Consider the following 15726-nt stretch of genomic DNA (forward strand, 5'->3'; position numbering starts at 1 on the left):
GAAATACCTCGTTGTAAATTGTGTGAATTAATTTGATCTGGCTCATGAAATGTTGCAATTCTTACTGCTGCTGCTGCTGCTCTTTGTCTCCTTCCGGAGCTTATCTGCATAGGGGAACAAGTGAACACTTGGTAAACATAATTATATGCTATTTTTCATGCGTATGTATACCTTATAGCCCTCGGGTCTAGCCCTTCACTGATGAAGGGCTAGACCCGAAACGTTTACCCCTTGGTTATGTGGCCTGTAATTGTTGTTTCGGCTTTTAAAATACACTTTTGGAAGCCCTTGTGTGCGTTCTTCACTTGAGTATTACGTTTTTTGGAGACTATACGCATCGGGGCGACACCTCAATACTAGACTAAAGGCGCAGACGCCACACTTCATCTTTACCTTATATATCCAAAATTGTTACGGACACGATACTCGTACCTGCAGCTGTCCTGTTGGAGGTGCTGATCAGGCCCTGGTAGAGTTCCTTGGCAGGGCTCTTGCCGGCTAACTCCACCGTGTGGAGCCAGATCAGCAGCATTCTGTTGCCATGCTCCCTGTAGCTCTGCTGGCCTGCGGACAGAGAACACAGCACAGAGTCGGTGTGAGAACAGTGTACAAGCTGTAACTAAATAAATAAACATCCAAGATATACTTGATAGAAAGCTAGCCCATCTAGTAACTTATGGACAGTAAAGAATTGCTATAGTAAAATATTTAGCACACCCTTTCATCTAAAGCGACATACAGTGAATTTAAATGGGAATTGGCCACAATAGCTTTAGGCTGGGAGTCTAACACTATAGTTTAGCCACTCCACTATCCCGCCCCCATTCAACCGGAGAAAGACCTTACAGACTTGTATGTCTCGTCTCCTAAGAGAACGACGAACGTATTGTGTACCATTTGATAAACAAGTGCTTGAGGTGCCTAGTATGTAACTCATGGATGTCTTCAAAGGACCGTAAAAGTGACCAATTAGTTGACCGCGCTACTGGCTCGGTCAACGCCAATTATCTCTAGAAAAAGGTTACTCTTTGCCTTAGGTACCTCTGGATTGACTTTGCTGATTATTTTCATGATGCGTTGCCTTTTCCCCCCGCTATCCTGAACCTGACCTTTAAAACACCAGGCCCTTATCTATTATTCAACCCTCTCAAAGCTGATCACTGGAGTTAACCACTTCAAACCTCACAGCTAAACATCAGGGTAAAGAATGAACCAGACTGAGGGCCGACTCTTAGGCCTGTCCCACTATTCCCCCTAGCCCTAGATTTGAGCCCTAGAATTTGCACATTCCCACCAAGGGGTAGGGTAGGGTGTTCCAATACTAAGGGAGTGCCTATTTCCCCTTAAAATCATCCCTTGGCAGCTAGCCAGATCGGTACCTCACTTGCAGCTAAGGGGGTATCACGAATTACCCAGGATACCTTGCAAACTCAGCAGGCGGCAATTTTTCCATGTTTCTCAAATAGTTGTACATTATTTCACAAACAGTATTATAATTATATAATTATTACAAAATACATAAACAGTTAAATTATTTAACAATAGACTGGAGGTAACTATACGATCTGAATGTGTAGGTCGTTATTTTCGACACGAGGGTCACGTTTTCAAACGTGAATGAAAATAGCAGTAGGCTTCTTCCTGTAGTGTAGACACGTCGACGCTGCGCCGCGTGACGTAGGGGAGCACGTTCGCTATGCTCATTTGCATAATATTAATGATAGTGTTGTCTCATCTCATAGGGAAGGACCTCCACTGTCACTTCCCTCTTTGAGGGACCTTTACTGTGGAGGGAACTCAAAGCTGTTGTGTTCTCGTTGAGGGGGGCGGTAATGGGACGGTGGTAATCGTCTCGTACCTAAACCTCTCCTACCTTCACCCTGATGATGAGAAGCCCTTCCTTCACACAACACACATTGTGACCTGAAGCAGACCAAGACACCTGGCTGTTGGGGAGCAGCTGCGGCCTCACCTGTCCACTGCACCTCGATGGCCTCCACCTGCTCCCTGGTGAAGTCCCACCGCTCCGCCAGCCTCTTCCACTCCCCTGGTCTCAGCAGCCGGTGGGCCAGGTGCCAGACCGCCGAGCGGAACTGCCTGGTCTCCTGACGGTGGTCCAACTTAAACGTCAGTGGTCGCTGGCTGTGAAGATTCTCATTAAGCTCTGGATGGGCCTGAAAGGGCAATCGAATCATGTCATTACCTTGAGAAAGGCCACACAGTGCAGAGAGTCTACACAGACCCCCCCCCCCCCCCCGCCCCTCTCACACACACACACATCTCATAATCTGAGCACCAATGCGGAATGTCATAAAGGGTAGAGAGGAACAAATACAGGCTTTAATCACAGTGACAGTACAATCACAGCCAGCTGCAATAACATTACGGCGGATTCAACGAAAGGTGACGAGAGGAAATGGATCATCTGGAGATTAATTCAATCACTGCTTTCCCCGACACCCCAATTTTGGATTATTAACGGCACGTGCAGGCAGCTCTACGTGTCGAGAAGAGTGGTGGAGTGAACCTCACCTCCTTCCATGCGTTGTATCTCTCGGCCTTGATGATCATGTCAACGACGGCCACCTCGTCTGCTCTGGCTGCCACCCCCAGAGCCGTCTTATTGTGCTGCTCCACAGGAGGGAAAGCGTATGTTTGGTGGTTTGAACGCGTCAGTCCAACAGTTTCAAGAATAATCATGTAAACTGTGTGTGTTGTAAATGGGGCTCAGTGTATGTTTAGTTTGTGCTCCTCCTTTGATAAATAGACTAACTTTAGCCTCAACTGCAGACAACTGCAAACATGCCAGAGAGTTGACGATCTGGTATGTAAAGTTTTTTTTTTGTTTTTCTTCACGTCGTAAACTCGTCTTACCTTGTCAAAAAGGGTGAGGTCCACCCCAGCTTTCACCAGCATCTCCACGATGTCTACTCTGGCCAGCTCGGCAGCCAGGTGCATCACGGTCTGGGACCTCTGTGGATTGGGACGCAGACCGGTTTCAGTTACGCCTCACGAGCACAATCTCCCGAGAATGGACCGCAAAGCTTTCTGATCAAAAACATCAGCGTTCTAAAAAGAAAGCCGATTAACGTAATGTGTAACTTATCAGAACACACCTTGTCAGTGACATTTATGTTGCAGCCAGCCTCCAGTAACATATAGATGGCGGGGACGTGGCAGTTCTTTACTGCCAGGTGAAGAGCAGCCTCTAGATTCTGTAGGAACACAGAGCACCTCTCTGGTCAGTCTTATGAGGTACGTAAAGCCGCGTTGCTGGCATTACACAGGTTCATCACGCAGGGCAACAGGTTAATACCTACCTTGCACGTTGGATGTTGATAAAGCTCATACCTGATCCTGGAAGTCCGTCTGGGCTCGGTGGTCCAGGAGGAGTCTGAGCAACGCCGTGTCACCCCTCTCTGCCACGGAGTGTAGAGGGCTCCTTTTGGTCTGCGGGACAGGAGAGGGGTTCACTCTGACGGAGGTGGGAAGGACATCATATAGCAGCTTTGTGTCTTCATTGAGTAGAAGAAAAAGTGGATGACTTTGATAGATTGAGTAATGCGTGAGGTGGAGGAGGGGGAGCAAGCTCTACCGAGGTGACGATGTTTGGGTCGCAGTCGGCCTGGAGAAGGGCCCTCACACACTCCTCGTGTCCCCCCTCGGTGGCCAGGTATAGGGCTGTCTGGTCAGCCTGCAACACGCCACACACAACCGTCTGCGACACTGGAGGAGGAGGCCACGCACAACCGTAGCACACCAGGGGTTGACTCTGTTAGGGCCAACTTCTCTCACCCCGACATACTTGATTGATTGATTGATTGACTTTATTAATCCCCAACTTTCAAACAGCCCGATTGAATTTGGCTTTTAAAAACTTGTCAGCAATATGTTATGGATTGCGATGATGTTATTATCGGCAGTATTTATCGTATTTTGGGCAACTTGTCTGTCAGACTTCATCAATACTAATCCAGTGTTCAATCCAGTGTTCAGTAAATGTAGTACGAGTCCCTATTCAGCCGAGGATTAGCCGATACGCCACGCGCCGTCACGAGGGACACGCAGCCAGGTGGCAATAGAGACGCGGTTAACATCGATCGCCCCACCACATTGATTTCATTCCGGGTCTCGAAGCTCCTCAGCAGCCTGTCCACCACGTCGAGGTGGCCGCGTCCGGCGGCTAAATGCAGAGGTGTGTCACCGTTCTGACAGAAAGGGGAGAGAGAGACGGCTCGTCAAAGTGACCGCGTGTGTGTGTGAGACTCAAGGTTCTCTAACGGGAACAGCACAGTGCGATGCACTCGATGCACACAAGAAGAAAGTCCATCCAAACCTTGTTGGGTCTAGTCGTGGCCATGTCATAAGCCGGTGAACTTAGCATATCTAGAATCTCCAAACAGCCACATTCTGCGGCCAGCGCGAACGCCGTGTGCCCCATCTGTGGAGGGTGGAGGGTGGAAAACCAGAGCCAAGGTAAATGAGCCTGCTTCACAATACAGGTCAACCAAAGTGAACGCCTGGGTGTTTGGGGCACACACAGCATACCCCGTCCGGCTTGTCTAGCTCCTTCATCTGCAGGTCCTCGATTATGTATTGCAGAACGACAGAGTGGTTGTTGATGGCGGCGCAGTGGATGATGTTTAACCCTTCCTGAGGGGAGACGTTCAATCGGAAAGCAGACAAATAAACGAAAAGGACACTCAGGGAATATGAATATACTTTACAATACTATACGACTCAGTAGCATGCAGCACGCGTCAAAATAGTTTCTGCAGTACGTAAATATTTATGTTGTGGTGGTCATGATTCCCTTTGTCTCAATGACAATGAGGACTGGATATGCTCCTTAACAGTTTTTCTTCACATTGTTACAAATCTTTTGGTCGGCTCCAGCCCGGACCAACAGCTTCAGGATGTCCAGACAGTCAAACCAGGCGGCCAGGTGAATAGGTGCCACGCCGTGCTGTAGGAGACAGAACGACACACACACAGCCAGGCGGTGAGGTGGGCCCGGTGGGTGAGTGAAGCGGCGGTAGAGATGTTCACATCATGTGGCTCTGTATCGTGGAGGTCTTTACAATGTCCTTCTGGTCTACTTTGACCCTCCACAGCAGAAGAAGTTCCACAGCTTCCTTGTTGTTGCCGGCCACGGCAAAGTGAAGGGCTGTCCTGTTATGCTGGGTTGAAAAGAAGAACGACCAAGCCGCCATTAAAAGTCTGGCAGCGGAGCTGAGGAAATCACAAAACATTGTTTACACCATTTTTCTTTTATGATCAGTGAGATTGATTGTTAAGTTGGCTAATATGCCAGGGTTCCTTTTTAAAGAACTCACCACGTTCTTTACATTGGGATTCACTCCGCGGCCCCACAGTTTCATGGCCTCAACGTCATTCCTCTTGGCTGCTTCGATTAACTTGATCTCCGCCTCAAGCACTGCACAATGACAACAAACCACGATAAAGTATATTTTTAGGTAACGTTAGGCTACGTGCAATTACGGTACGTTGAACATTAATCATTATTATAAATACGATTTACTACATTGCAGCACAACTTCACTTCACAAATTTTGTGTCTGTTTATTCTTATTTATGGACAACATCGTTGTCTTTTTCTTCTACCAATGCCATCATTTATTTTGCAGCCAAAAGAGATGAAGATGAATAACGAGTGAGTGCAACAAGATCATCCTGAGGCTGAACTCACGCCTGTGCTTTAAACATTCTGCGTATGCAGTGTAATGCAACAGTATAACACAACAGTCCCGCAACGTTCTCCCACTTGTGTGTATATTATCCTGCGAGTGTACTCACACATCTCATTGATGTCGAAGATGGACTTCTTCCTTGTCTTTCCACCTTTGTGTGGCTTCTTCTGCTGTATAAAGTCTGAGAACGCCGCCACCGTCTCCTCTCTCAGCCACGTCGAGGGGTTTAGAGTTGCCTTAGCCCCGGCGGGCCGTCCGAGCCTCGTGTTCAGCGCCATGGCTCTCCTCTCCGGTGAGGAAACAATTCACCGTAAGGATACTTTTCTTTTCTTTTCACCGTTCACTGTCACGAAGTAGCTCCTCAGAAACACTACAATCAGCTACGTCGACTAAAAGCTCAGAACTTTTGTGTGACTTCTTTACACAAGTGTGGAAAGGAGCCGCCTGATAGACGAGAATGCCGAGACTACTCCCAGTGTGGGAAGGTAGCGCTCTGTTTGCACTGGCTTTATTTGTACAGGTAAGCCCAGAAAAGTCTTGAAAATGCACCACACACACGCAACCACGACCGACTGTATCTGTGCATGTAGATGTATGACACTTGACACAGTGATGCCCTGTAATGTTCATTTATTTTGGACGCACACCATTATAAATTACAAAATAAATACTATAGCTACATATTATGAAACAATTATTATTCCGTTCTACGCAACCAATATTGCAATTGAAAAGGTTTATTTGCTCAATATCTGTACAAATAAATACATCTTCATACCATACCTTGATTACATCATTAACGTAAGACATACAAGGGGCAAAACCACAAACTTGTCCTATGTATTTTTGGTGGGAGATAAATATATATATAAAGAACGCTTCAACTCTCAGTGCACACATAGATAAGCCTTCAATATATATGCATACATACCCTAAAGGGTATGTTCTCCGTATTGCTTTGACAGGTATGAAACTCTTGCTTCTTCTAAACTATCGACTTATATTCGGCAATAATTTATACCTCAAGCACTGAGTTTATGGATATGATACAGTAAGGCCATAGATATTTGACAGTTACTTATTATTTCTTAAAAAAAAAAAATATATATATGTATTTTCTTATTTTACATTTTGAGATTTAAAAAAAAACACTTGATTGCTGTTATTTATTTTTTCCATTAATGTAGATAGTTTCCATTGCATAGTAAAATATATGTATTTATGTAAAATCTATCATTTGAAATTGACTTTATTGAACAAACCTTTTGTATTTGTTCTACTAGACAGCTGACTTTTGGGTTCTGACGCTTTAACCACTGACTGGTTTGGTTAAAGACAATCTCAAATGACTAATCATCCACCCAACCTTTAGTCCCCTTTTTCAGAGGCATCATCGTAGGCCATACCCCAGGTCGCTCATAACCCTCATTCTAGGTCGGCTCTTTTGTTTTGTTTTTGTTCATCTTAAACTAGCCAAGACATCACACATTGACCATGTGGGCCGTGCCCTGCTACGTAAAAGCATCAGACCCATAATCAGTGCTACGAGTGACACCAGCGTTTGTCCCACAGTGACGCCTCTTGTCAAAAGGGTCTCTGGTTCTATGTGTTGATGCAGAGGATGAAGGATCTCAACAGTGAGCTTTGGGTGCGAGCGAGGCCCTTACTGCGGTCCTGTGTATCACATGAAGAACTTGTCGATGGTGTTGTGGGTGCTCCGTCCTTTGGCTTTCTTGGCAGGAGGCGAAGCGGTGGGGGGGGCTCGTCTGGAACACAAGCATTCAAATAAATGACTTTCAGTAATAAGGTAGAAAAAACACAGTTGTGAAAATCTGCTCGAAAATCAGTTTAATAGCTGAACACGATTAGGAACACCTCATTGTGTGCGGAAGCAGCCTTATTATTTATTCACAGAGAACGCCATTTGTTTGAGAATCGACAGTCGACGATTGAGCGGCTCACCTCTTGCTTTTGCCTTTGTTTGGTCTGGCCACGTGTTGTTCTGTGAATGAAAGAAGAAATGGATCAGCGTCTACGGGAGACACAAACTGAACATCTTCAGGGAGATAAATAATGAAGGTGCTCAGGCAGGTTTAAGAGCAAGCTGGGACGGTCAAACACTCCATTGTGGAGAAGAGTGCGGAAGAGTGAATGGGTGCGAAAGTGATTTAACCGTCTCCAGAGCTGGCCAAAGGACGCCCCGAGGGGTCAAATGAGATGTCTCTTCTCTGTGGGAATCAATACACACACTTCCCAACCCTACCACAGTGAACGGCAACGGAACAGACCGCCATGTAAAAAGAATACAAAAAACTACGTGAATAAAACTAAATGACACCCATTCTGTAAACCAATGTTATTCGGATATACATTTTGAACGGCATCATTACTACAATCCTGTAATGAGAAAAAACTAAATCACTTATCAATTTAGGGAACACTGTACAAAACCAGCAACAATGCACCAAAACGGAGACACAATCAGCACAACATTATTCTCACTGCACAGTCTGTGTTTCACCTAGACGATGTATGTTCTCTTCCTGACGCAACACGCTCACCTTGGCCCCTTTTAGCCGTGATCGTAGGTCGCATCGTAGTGGACGACGACAGCGACGGCGACGGTGACGGTGTCGCAGCACGTTCTCCGAGCTCGTGCAGCACCTCCTGGTTCAGACAGAGGTCGACGTGGCGATTAAAGACGCTGAGGTCACCAGTACGCTGGGCCGCCTGACACACGGGGCAGACGAGGGCGGGGGAGCCTTCGCGGCCGGGAGGTGCCTCCGGGCGGGGGGTCCGCGATCCTGCTGCCGGGTCACCGTGGAACGACGAACGCACCCTGCTGAAGCCGCGGTGGTCCGACAGAGGCTGGTCTCCGCCGCGCCACTCCAAAGCCCCCGGGTCCCTGGTGCCCTCCGACCGAGCTACGCCAGGACCCCGTAGAGCGGCACACGTCTTAAAATCACCGAGGTCGTCCTCTGGGTTTGACGTCCTCTGCCTCTCGTTGTCCTCGCCCTCCTCCTCCTCCTCCCGGACCCCCTCGTCTACGACCGTGAATCCCTTCGGACCGCCGTCTCCGCCGTCGTCCGACTCGGAGTCCGTGTCTTCTGTGGGCCGAGCCGGCTCGGCGGCGACCCCGCTGAGACACAGGTCTATGTGTCTGTTGAACACGCCGAGGTCCGCGGTCCTCACCTCCCCGAAGCACACGGGACAGGTCAGGGTCTCGGCGTCTGTGGCCGCGGCCGAGGTGGAGGTGGAGGCGCCGGCCTCTGGAGGGGCCGCACGGACACGTTCCGCGCGTCGTGTGACGGACGACGAGTTTCCGCTCGAACCCAAATGACCCGCCGGTGACTCACGCGTCTCCGGCGCCGCGCCGCTGCTCTGTGGATTGTCCGTCACTGGCCGGCTGAACCCAGAGCAAACACCGCCCTGCCCTTTGTCCGACCCGCCCAGGCTCTTCCCCTGGAGACTCAGCTTCTTGGCGTAGGCCCTCTGGAAGAACGATTTCGGTTGGTCCTCACCAGCCGCCGCGACTTGCTGTGACCCTGTCTGCCCGGCCGGCCACGGGAGACCCTGTAGCTTGGGGACTTTCTTGGGCAGCTGCTCCAGTGGATGACTGCAGGCAGGGGGGCGCGGCTCCTCGGAGTGGTGGGAGACGGCCTCCTTCACAGAGATTGGAGCGGTACCCTGGGGCGGGCCAGAGGAGGCTTGCTGGAGGAAGCCCACGATGCTTTTCTGCTGGGGCTTCTTGTCATCTGCGCTCACAAAAGTGGAGATGCGAACGCCTGCACGCACACGAGAGTTACACGAGAGTTTGTTAAAAACGTTGGTCAAATAAAAGACAAAAAGCAGCAGTAATGTGATGCAGTTTATCATGAAATGTGTGCAGTCAGTCAACGTCATCAACCAGCTAATGCTGCTGCCAGATAAACTCCATTACCCATGAGCCTCAGCCTGAGCTGCTGAGGACTGACGTTGTCAATCTCGGTCTTCAAAAGATCCTTGGCGGCGGCAAAGATCTCATCAGTCGTGGCGACAGCACAGGGCAGCGTACATGCCCGGGACTTCACCTCAAACTTCACATTCTTCAGCTTCAACGTTATCGTTTTACCCTAGAGAAGAAGATCCCAGAAGAAATACAGTTGATGGATCCATTTTCTGCTTTAGCAAATAAGGTACACACCATTCCTCACGGTCTGACAAAGGCACTGCAACATTACACCCGCTCAATAGTCAAAACACTGTATAGGCAATGACATTCAATGAATATATAAATGGCAATCTGTATCATTGCGCCGGTTAATTTGTCAGAATGCACTTTGTAACTAATGGGTCACAATGTGTTTCCCTGGTAATGTGATCCTCTCCCAGAGAGACATTTCGAAGGCTGACAGTAGTCCCCTGCAGTCCCCTTAATGGCCCTCCATTTCCCCCCAGCTCTCAAGCCCCATCGGGGCTGCAGGCAGGGGGGTGATGGCCATGCCAAGCCACCCGGCCCTCCTTCCCTCAATCGATTGTGAGGGGGGGGAAACGATCAAGATGGAGTAGCTGCATCACATTCAGCCTGAACTGCAAGCGTTCAGATCACGTGCCGCTTTGAGTGGCGTTGCGTAGTGAATTTCACTCACTAAATATAACCATTTTAATTAATTCTGGATTGTGGAACTGCCCTTTTCTGGTTAGACAGCTGTCCTCTTTTCCCCCGGAGGACAGCTCCACAGATGCAATCTCCCTGCACTTTCTTCCTTTCCATTTCATTTAGTCTTACAAAGAAGGACTTTAAGAAAGTCTTAGTTTATAGTTAGAATATTTAACCGTTTCAACTCAACCAATCAACGCTTGTTTTGACAATAGTTTTGCATGTCTAGCTGGTCTTCGAATATGAGCATAGCAGCTTCCCCCTTAGAAAATGACTGAACGTAGGGCCCGGGGCGATACGAACACGTGTGATGTCCCATGTCACATGAGAGTCTTTCCCCACCCGGAGTCCTTCCTTCTTCATGTCCGCTGCCAGGTCGTCACAGAGCTGCCTGCACAGAGACAGCTGCTCCTCCGCCACACTCATCTCCCTAAATGTTCTGTGCCAGACAGGGTGCCAAGGATAAAGAGTGCGTTGAGAGACAAAGTGCATGATTAGGAGAGTGTTAGCGCCATGACTCCTTGTTGTTTTGTTGCTGTCGTTTGTTTTTTTAAACATACCTTTCTGTACTCATGCTTTTCCTTTCTCCATCCCTGTACCCAGGTTCACCAAAAGAACACACAAAATGTTCTGTTAGAAACTTGCCAAATGTTAACGGGTGCCTTTTATGAAATGGTCTCGTCAACTAGATGCATGCATTTCTACGCTCTACTATGGCATAGACTCTACGTCATATAGGCTATGCATGCATGCAACATGTAGATCGGATAGAGTCCATGCGATCAGGTCGATGCCACAGAGGTGTGTCCAGAACACATAATAGACTTTGTGCAGGGGTTCAGAGTTGTAATCAAAGCGGAGATCAATTGTGAAGCGTGTCACCTTTCCATGTGAGTGGAGCCCAGACCCAAGGAAATCCTCATGAAGTGATGCCAGGCCGTCTCAGAAAACATCAAGGAGAGCAGAGCCATCTGCTGGCCAAGATGAGCACAGCTAGTGACGCCCAGACTGCTCAACATCTTCTCACTTACTTTCCCTATGCCAGAAACCTGGGGAAATACCAACAATTATATACTTTTAATATTGATACACAACTCCTCACATTTGCACATTAAGCACAACCACACAATATGCACACCATTACAATTGCATGAACCATTTTGGATTAGTGGCTTAAATGTTAGTAGTAGTTTGAGAAATGGTTTCAGTATACTTTGCGGACTGGCAGGGTCTGGATGAAGTCCATGACTGCCTCTCTGTTGGAGGGGACTCTGTACTGGCCGTTGGGCTTGTTTTTGTCACTGCACACCTTGGCAATCATCGTGTTTGGAGCAATGCCTGGAAGCAGGAAACAACAGTACTGAAAGCTCATGACTCATAACGCTGCAGAATACTCTACAGATACAGATAGTAAAATAGTAATAGTGTAATGGTAATTAATATGAACATGAATCGGATTGTTGCTACAACTCTGAAAGTGCCAAGCACATACAACACAAGTCAATCTTGGTGTTAATCTTCAGAAGGATCCAAGAAGACAGTAGAAACAATTGAATTAAATTTGAATTAAATTGTATAGCCCTTAATTAGCCCTTAAGCCCTTAATTCTATTGCCCTTAATCACAGTTACAGTCTCAAAGGGCTTAACGGGCCATATATTGATGACATCCCCTTAACCCTATCCCCCCAGAGGGCAAGAAGAAACTCTGTTAATTAGCGAGGAAGAAATCTTGAGAAGGAGTGCAGAGTGGGGGGGGGTGCAATGGAAGTCATAATCGACATACACACAAGCAAACATTTGAAATCAGAAAACCGTAAACGGAGAACGGTACATCGGGGCCAGAAGACACTCTGCACTTCACCTGCGCTGGCGGTCAGGGTGGTCTTCTGCTCGATGCGGAAGCGCATCTCTCTCACCGCCTCCTCCACGCACGTTCCAAACACCTCCGAGCCTCCGCCGGCCTCCACCTGCTCCCCAGAGGCAGGCAGGCTGGGCGTGCTGCTGGGGCTGTCCTCGAACAGAAGGGGGGAGAGGTTCTCCACGCATGGCTCAGGCTCCTGGGGAACTATGCTTTGCAGGTCACCTTCACGGGCTGAGTAGGACGGGTTGGGCAGTACGAGGTCGGAAACGAGGCATGTGGAAGAAGACATGGATGAGTAAAGGGTGGGAGGAGGGGGAGTTGGAAGAAAGCCCACCCCTATATTACTACTGTTATTTGATTGACTTGAAAGGTGAATAAAACCGATGCATAGCAGATCTGGTCAGTCAGTTACTTTGTCAGAATGTTTTCATGGCACATTTCTGTATACGTTTCATGCATAAAATAAATGGATGTGAAGTTTAGACGATGTGGATCACACACGCAAAAGGCCGCCATGCTATTAGTAGGGCAGGTGTTGCTATGTAAATAGATTAAAAATAATCCTCCTGTCCTGTAAACAAGCACTACCTGTCTCAGTGATGTCCGTGCGCAGGCAGTGTGTACGTAAGGACTCGGGCCAGCTAATCCTCTGTTCCAGGTGGTCTGTGAAATCCAGATAGGCCTCGTCCAAGCTCATGGGCATGAAATTAGGGTCATACTCTGCAAAGATCTCTCTGATCTAACAACAGTAAGATAAGGAGTGAGCTGTTTGTTATGGCATTATGTCACAAGAGGCCTTTAAGCTTGTCCAATAGTCAATTGTATCACAAGCATTGCAACTTGGAGATATTCTCTTATATCTCTCATCGGTTTTTACATTTAGGGCAGAGAAAGTGTGTCAATATTTTTTCTACTAGTATAGTTACAGTAGCGGTCAAGTAATACAATTATATTTAACCAGAGTAATAATACGTTGTTTTCATATACATTAAGTTGTAGCATGCTCTACACAGTAGACCTATTGGGTTATTAGGTACCAGTATGGGGTGGTAGGTATTACATCTCACCTCATTGCTCACAGCTCTGTATTTATCAAAGTTGCATGGGACAATGACCAGGTGGGGGCAGAGCTTTTTGGCGATGAAGCCTGGCATGGCAGCACGAACACCAAATTTCCTTGCATGGTAATTCGATGTTGACTGAAAAGAGGGAAAGAACAGGTTTTGGGGGTGGTAAATATCTGATCTGCAACCCATGCACTGTAAACATCCCTGAAGGCGATACCCTTCTGTAACATACATCCTAAAAGTAACATTGCACTTACGAGCATGCTCATGGATCCTACGGCCATAGGTTTGTCCTTAAGCTCCGGGCAATCCCTCATCTCCACTGCAGCGTAGAACGCGTCCATGTCCACGTGTACAATGAGACGGCTGAGATCTCGACTCATTTCCAGCTCACACACCAGCCTCTCAACCTTGGAGGATTTGAATAAAAACAACAGAGTACGCCATTACTGGACCAATAATGGGCACACTTGCGTGCGTGTGTAGGTAGAGATGGTTCACCGTGACCTCAACATCTCTTCACCTGAGTGTGTGCTTTCTGGAGCTGCTGTTCGGTGATCTGAGCCCTCTGGAGCGTCATCTTTTCAATGCGCTGGTTCACTTGCAGCTCTTTTTTTTCCTCGTTCTCATAGAACTTGGAGCCCTGGGGAAACATGGCATGAAGGGATTCTTCTGTTACATCTTCTTAAAAATGTATTGAAAAACATTCAAATGGCGCTAGGAACGACGGGGCAGCAAATATTGTCTACTTTATATTACCTTTGTTGGCTACAATAACATTGTAGAGTTGACGTATTATGTAAATAATGAATATGTTGGATTTCGTGTGTGTGTATGTGTGTGTGTGTGTGTGTGCGTGAGTGTGTATCGGACTCACAACGGAAACTATATTGACAGCCCCTGGGCAAATAAACATGTATTATTCACATCTACCTTTGAGGACTCAATGATGATCTTGTTGATTCGTTCGCGGTCGAGACCTTCCATCCCAGCCTTGTTGTCGTTGAGGGCCATTCTGGAGAGGAAGCCACCCCCATCTGCTGAGGTGCTCTCCATGCTATGGCTGGAAGTCACCATCCAGTGAACAACACATCATGGATCATGTATTTATTTACTGATTCTGATTAATGTGTCCAGCATCAATGGCCATACTTCCATCGTATTGCTTCAATCGTAGATCGATATATGCATGTATGTATACGTTCACTCACTGTACCTACACATATGAAATCCATAAACGATCTTAAACTTGAACTTTCTAGCGCTGTAGCTATACTATCAAGTAGCATCCGACGTGTAAATATGCTAGCTATAAAAAAAAGAAAAGAATAACTGATATAGATAGTAGTCGGATGATGCACCAACCCACCTTTTGAAACGTTCTTAAGGGTTTTAAAGACGTTCAACAGTGTTTATTTCAATGTGTTGCGTAGTCTTGCCATTTCGGCCAACTGGGGGGGGATTGTCGTCCATTCCGGGGAGTTCAAAGCAACCTCTTCTCCCACAAGTCACTGTGAAGTCCTTTCATTTTGACACAAAAGTATTTAAATATGTTATTCAAAGGCTTTCAATGCTACATACAAACTGGAGACCCCACAGCTGGGTTGACAACACATCCATGGGAGGCTGGTGTATGGACTACTGGAGGGGACTTCCTGACTACTCGGTCTGACGCGCTCGTCACTGCCCTCTGCTGGTCAACACGAGCAACGGCACCGCCAGTGTTGTGAAGCGGGGTCACGTTTGACAGCGATACAAAGTTAACGCGTTCATTCCCAAACCCACTCGAGAAGACTGCAAATAACTGCAACATTTATGGAGACTTGTTTGCACATGTTTTATACAGCCACGTCATTCATCTTATGCTCCATTCTTGACTAGGGGACAAACATTTTGTCACGTTATTTGAAATTGTATGTCTCCTCAGATATGTTAATGAGTTATTAATTATAATAAAAAACTAAACAATAATGACAAGATGTAGTGCATGTAGTCGATTTCTTCAAAGGCAGAACAATTTTTTTTAAATGTGGGCATGGAAAATGTATTTTTCGGTTGCCGATTACGTTCAATGAAATAAAAAAGCGAAAACGACGATGTCGGTATAATAAAATATGCAATAGTAAAATACAAGAGAAAATAGTGAGCTATAAATGACAAGAAATCCCCCCCAAAAAAAGAAGAATAACATCAAATATTATATTATGCTTGATTTTATATTAGATTTGCTTGTTTTGCAGAGGGAAAAAAAAACAATGGCAAATATAAAACACAATTAAAAAAATAATGAAATAAACATAAATAAAATATAAAAATGTATGTCCTGTAACTGAATATTTATGTTAATAAATATATTCCGTTAGCGTTCCCGTTATTAGCTCCTCCCACTCCGGTGAATGAAGCCAGGCTCGTCGGCTCACCACTAGCGGCTACCACCAGCGCTGCTG

The 15726-nt window shown here is 46.9% G+C and overlaps 2 protein-coding genes across 2 annotated transcripts; both read right to left on the reverse strand.

Annotated features, from left to right (window-relative positions):
- Positions 1 to 2: 2 nt before the first annotated feature.
- On the reverse strand, positions 3 to 5989 carry ankdd1b (ankyrin repeat and death domain containing 1B; the record flags this gene model as incomplete). The annotated part of the gene is made up of 15 exons (XM_084468114.1): positions 3 to 104; positions 433 to 564; positions 1973 to 2174; positions 2533 to 2628; positions 2875 to 2973; positions 3117 to 3215; positions 3352 to 3450; positions 3596 to 3694; positions 4110 to 4208; positions 4337 to 4441; positions 4549 to 4653; positions 4868 to 4966; positions 5082 to 5180; positions 5337 to 5437; positions 5818 to 5989. The coding sequence occupies 15 exons, from the start codon at positions 5987 to 5989 to the stop codon at positions 43 to 45; spliced, it is 1668 nt and encodes a 555-aa protein (XP_084324240.1). The 3' UTR covers positions 3 to 42.
- A 398-nt stretch (positions 5990 to 6387) lies between these two features.
- polk (polymerase (DNA directed) kappa) lies at positions 6388 to 14885 on the reverse strand. Its single transcript, XM_084468111.1, has 15 exons — positions 14649 to 14885; positions 14213 to 14342; positions 13803 to 13922; positions 13537 to 13689; positions 13280 to 13411; positions 12801 to 12951; positions 12213 to 12443; positions 11564 to 11688; positions 11233 to 11399; positions 10911 to 10943; positions 10693 to 10789; positions 9652 to 9823; positions 8273 to 9496; positions 7674 to 7713; positions 6388 to 7477 (listed from the first exon to the last, which is right to left on the reverse strand). Exons 2-15 carry the CDS (start codon positions 14333 to 14335, stop codon positions 7393 to 7395), a joined length of 2853 nt encoding a protein of 950 aa, XP_084324237.1. The 5' UTR covers positions 14336 to 14342; positions 14649 to 14885; the 3' UTR covers positions 6388 to 7392.
- Positions 14886 to 15726: the final 841 nt, after the last annotated feature.

Source organism: Micromesistius poutassou, assembly GCF_964030765.1.
Source record: "Micromesistius poutassou genome assembly, chromosome: 5".
Lineage (NCBI taxonomy): Eukaryota > Metazoa > Chordata > Actinopteri > Gadiformes > Gadidae > Micromesistius > Micromesistius poutassou.

Coding starts and splice junctions, on each gene's coding strand:
- polk (XM_084468111.1), bottom strand. CDS start 14,335: ATGGAGAGCACCTCAGCAGATGGGGGTGGCTTCCTCTCCAGAATGGCC. Junction 9,824..10,692: donor TGAAGAAGGAAGGACTCCGG/GTGGGGAAAGAC, acceptor CTTCTTCTCTAG/GGTAAAACGATAACGTTGAA. Junction 9,497..9,651: donor GCTCAGGCTGAGGCTCATGG/GTAATGGAGTTT, acceptor GTGTGCGTGCAG/GCGTTCGCATCTCCACTTTT.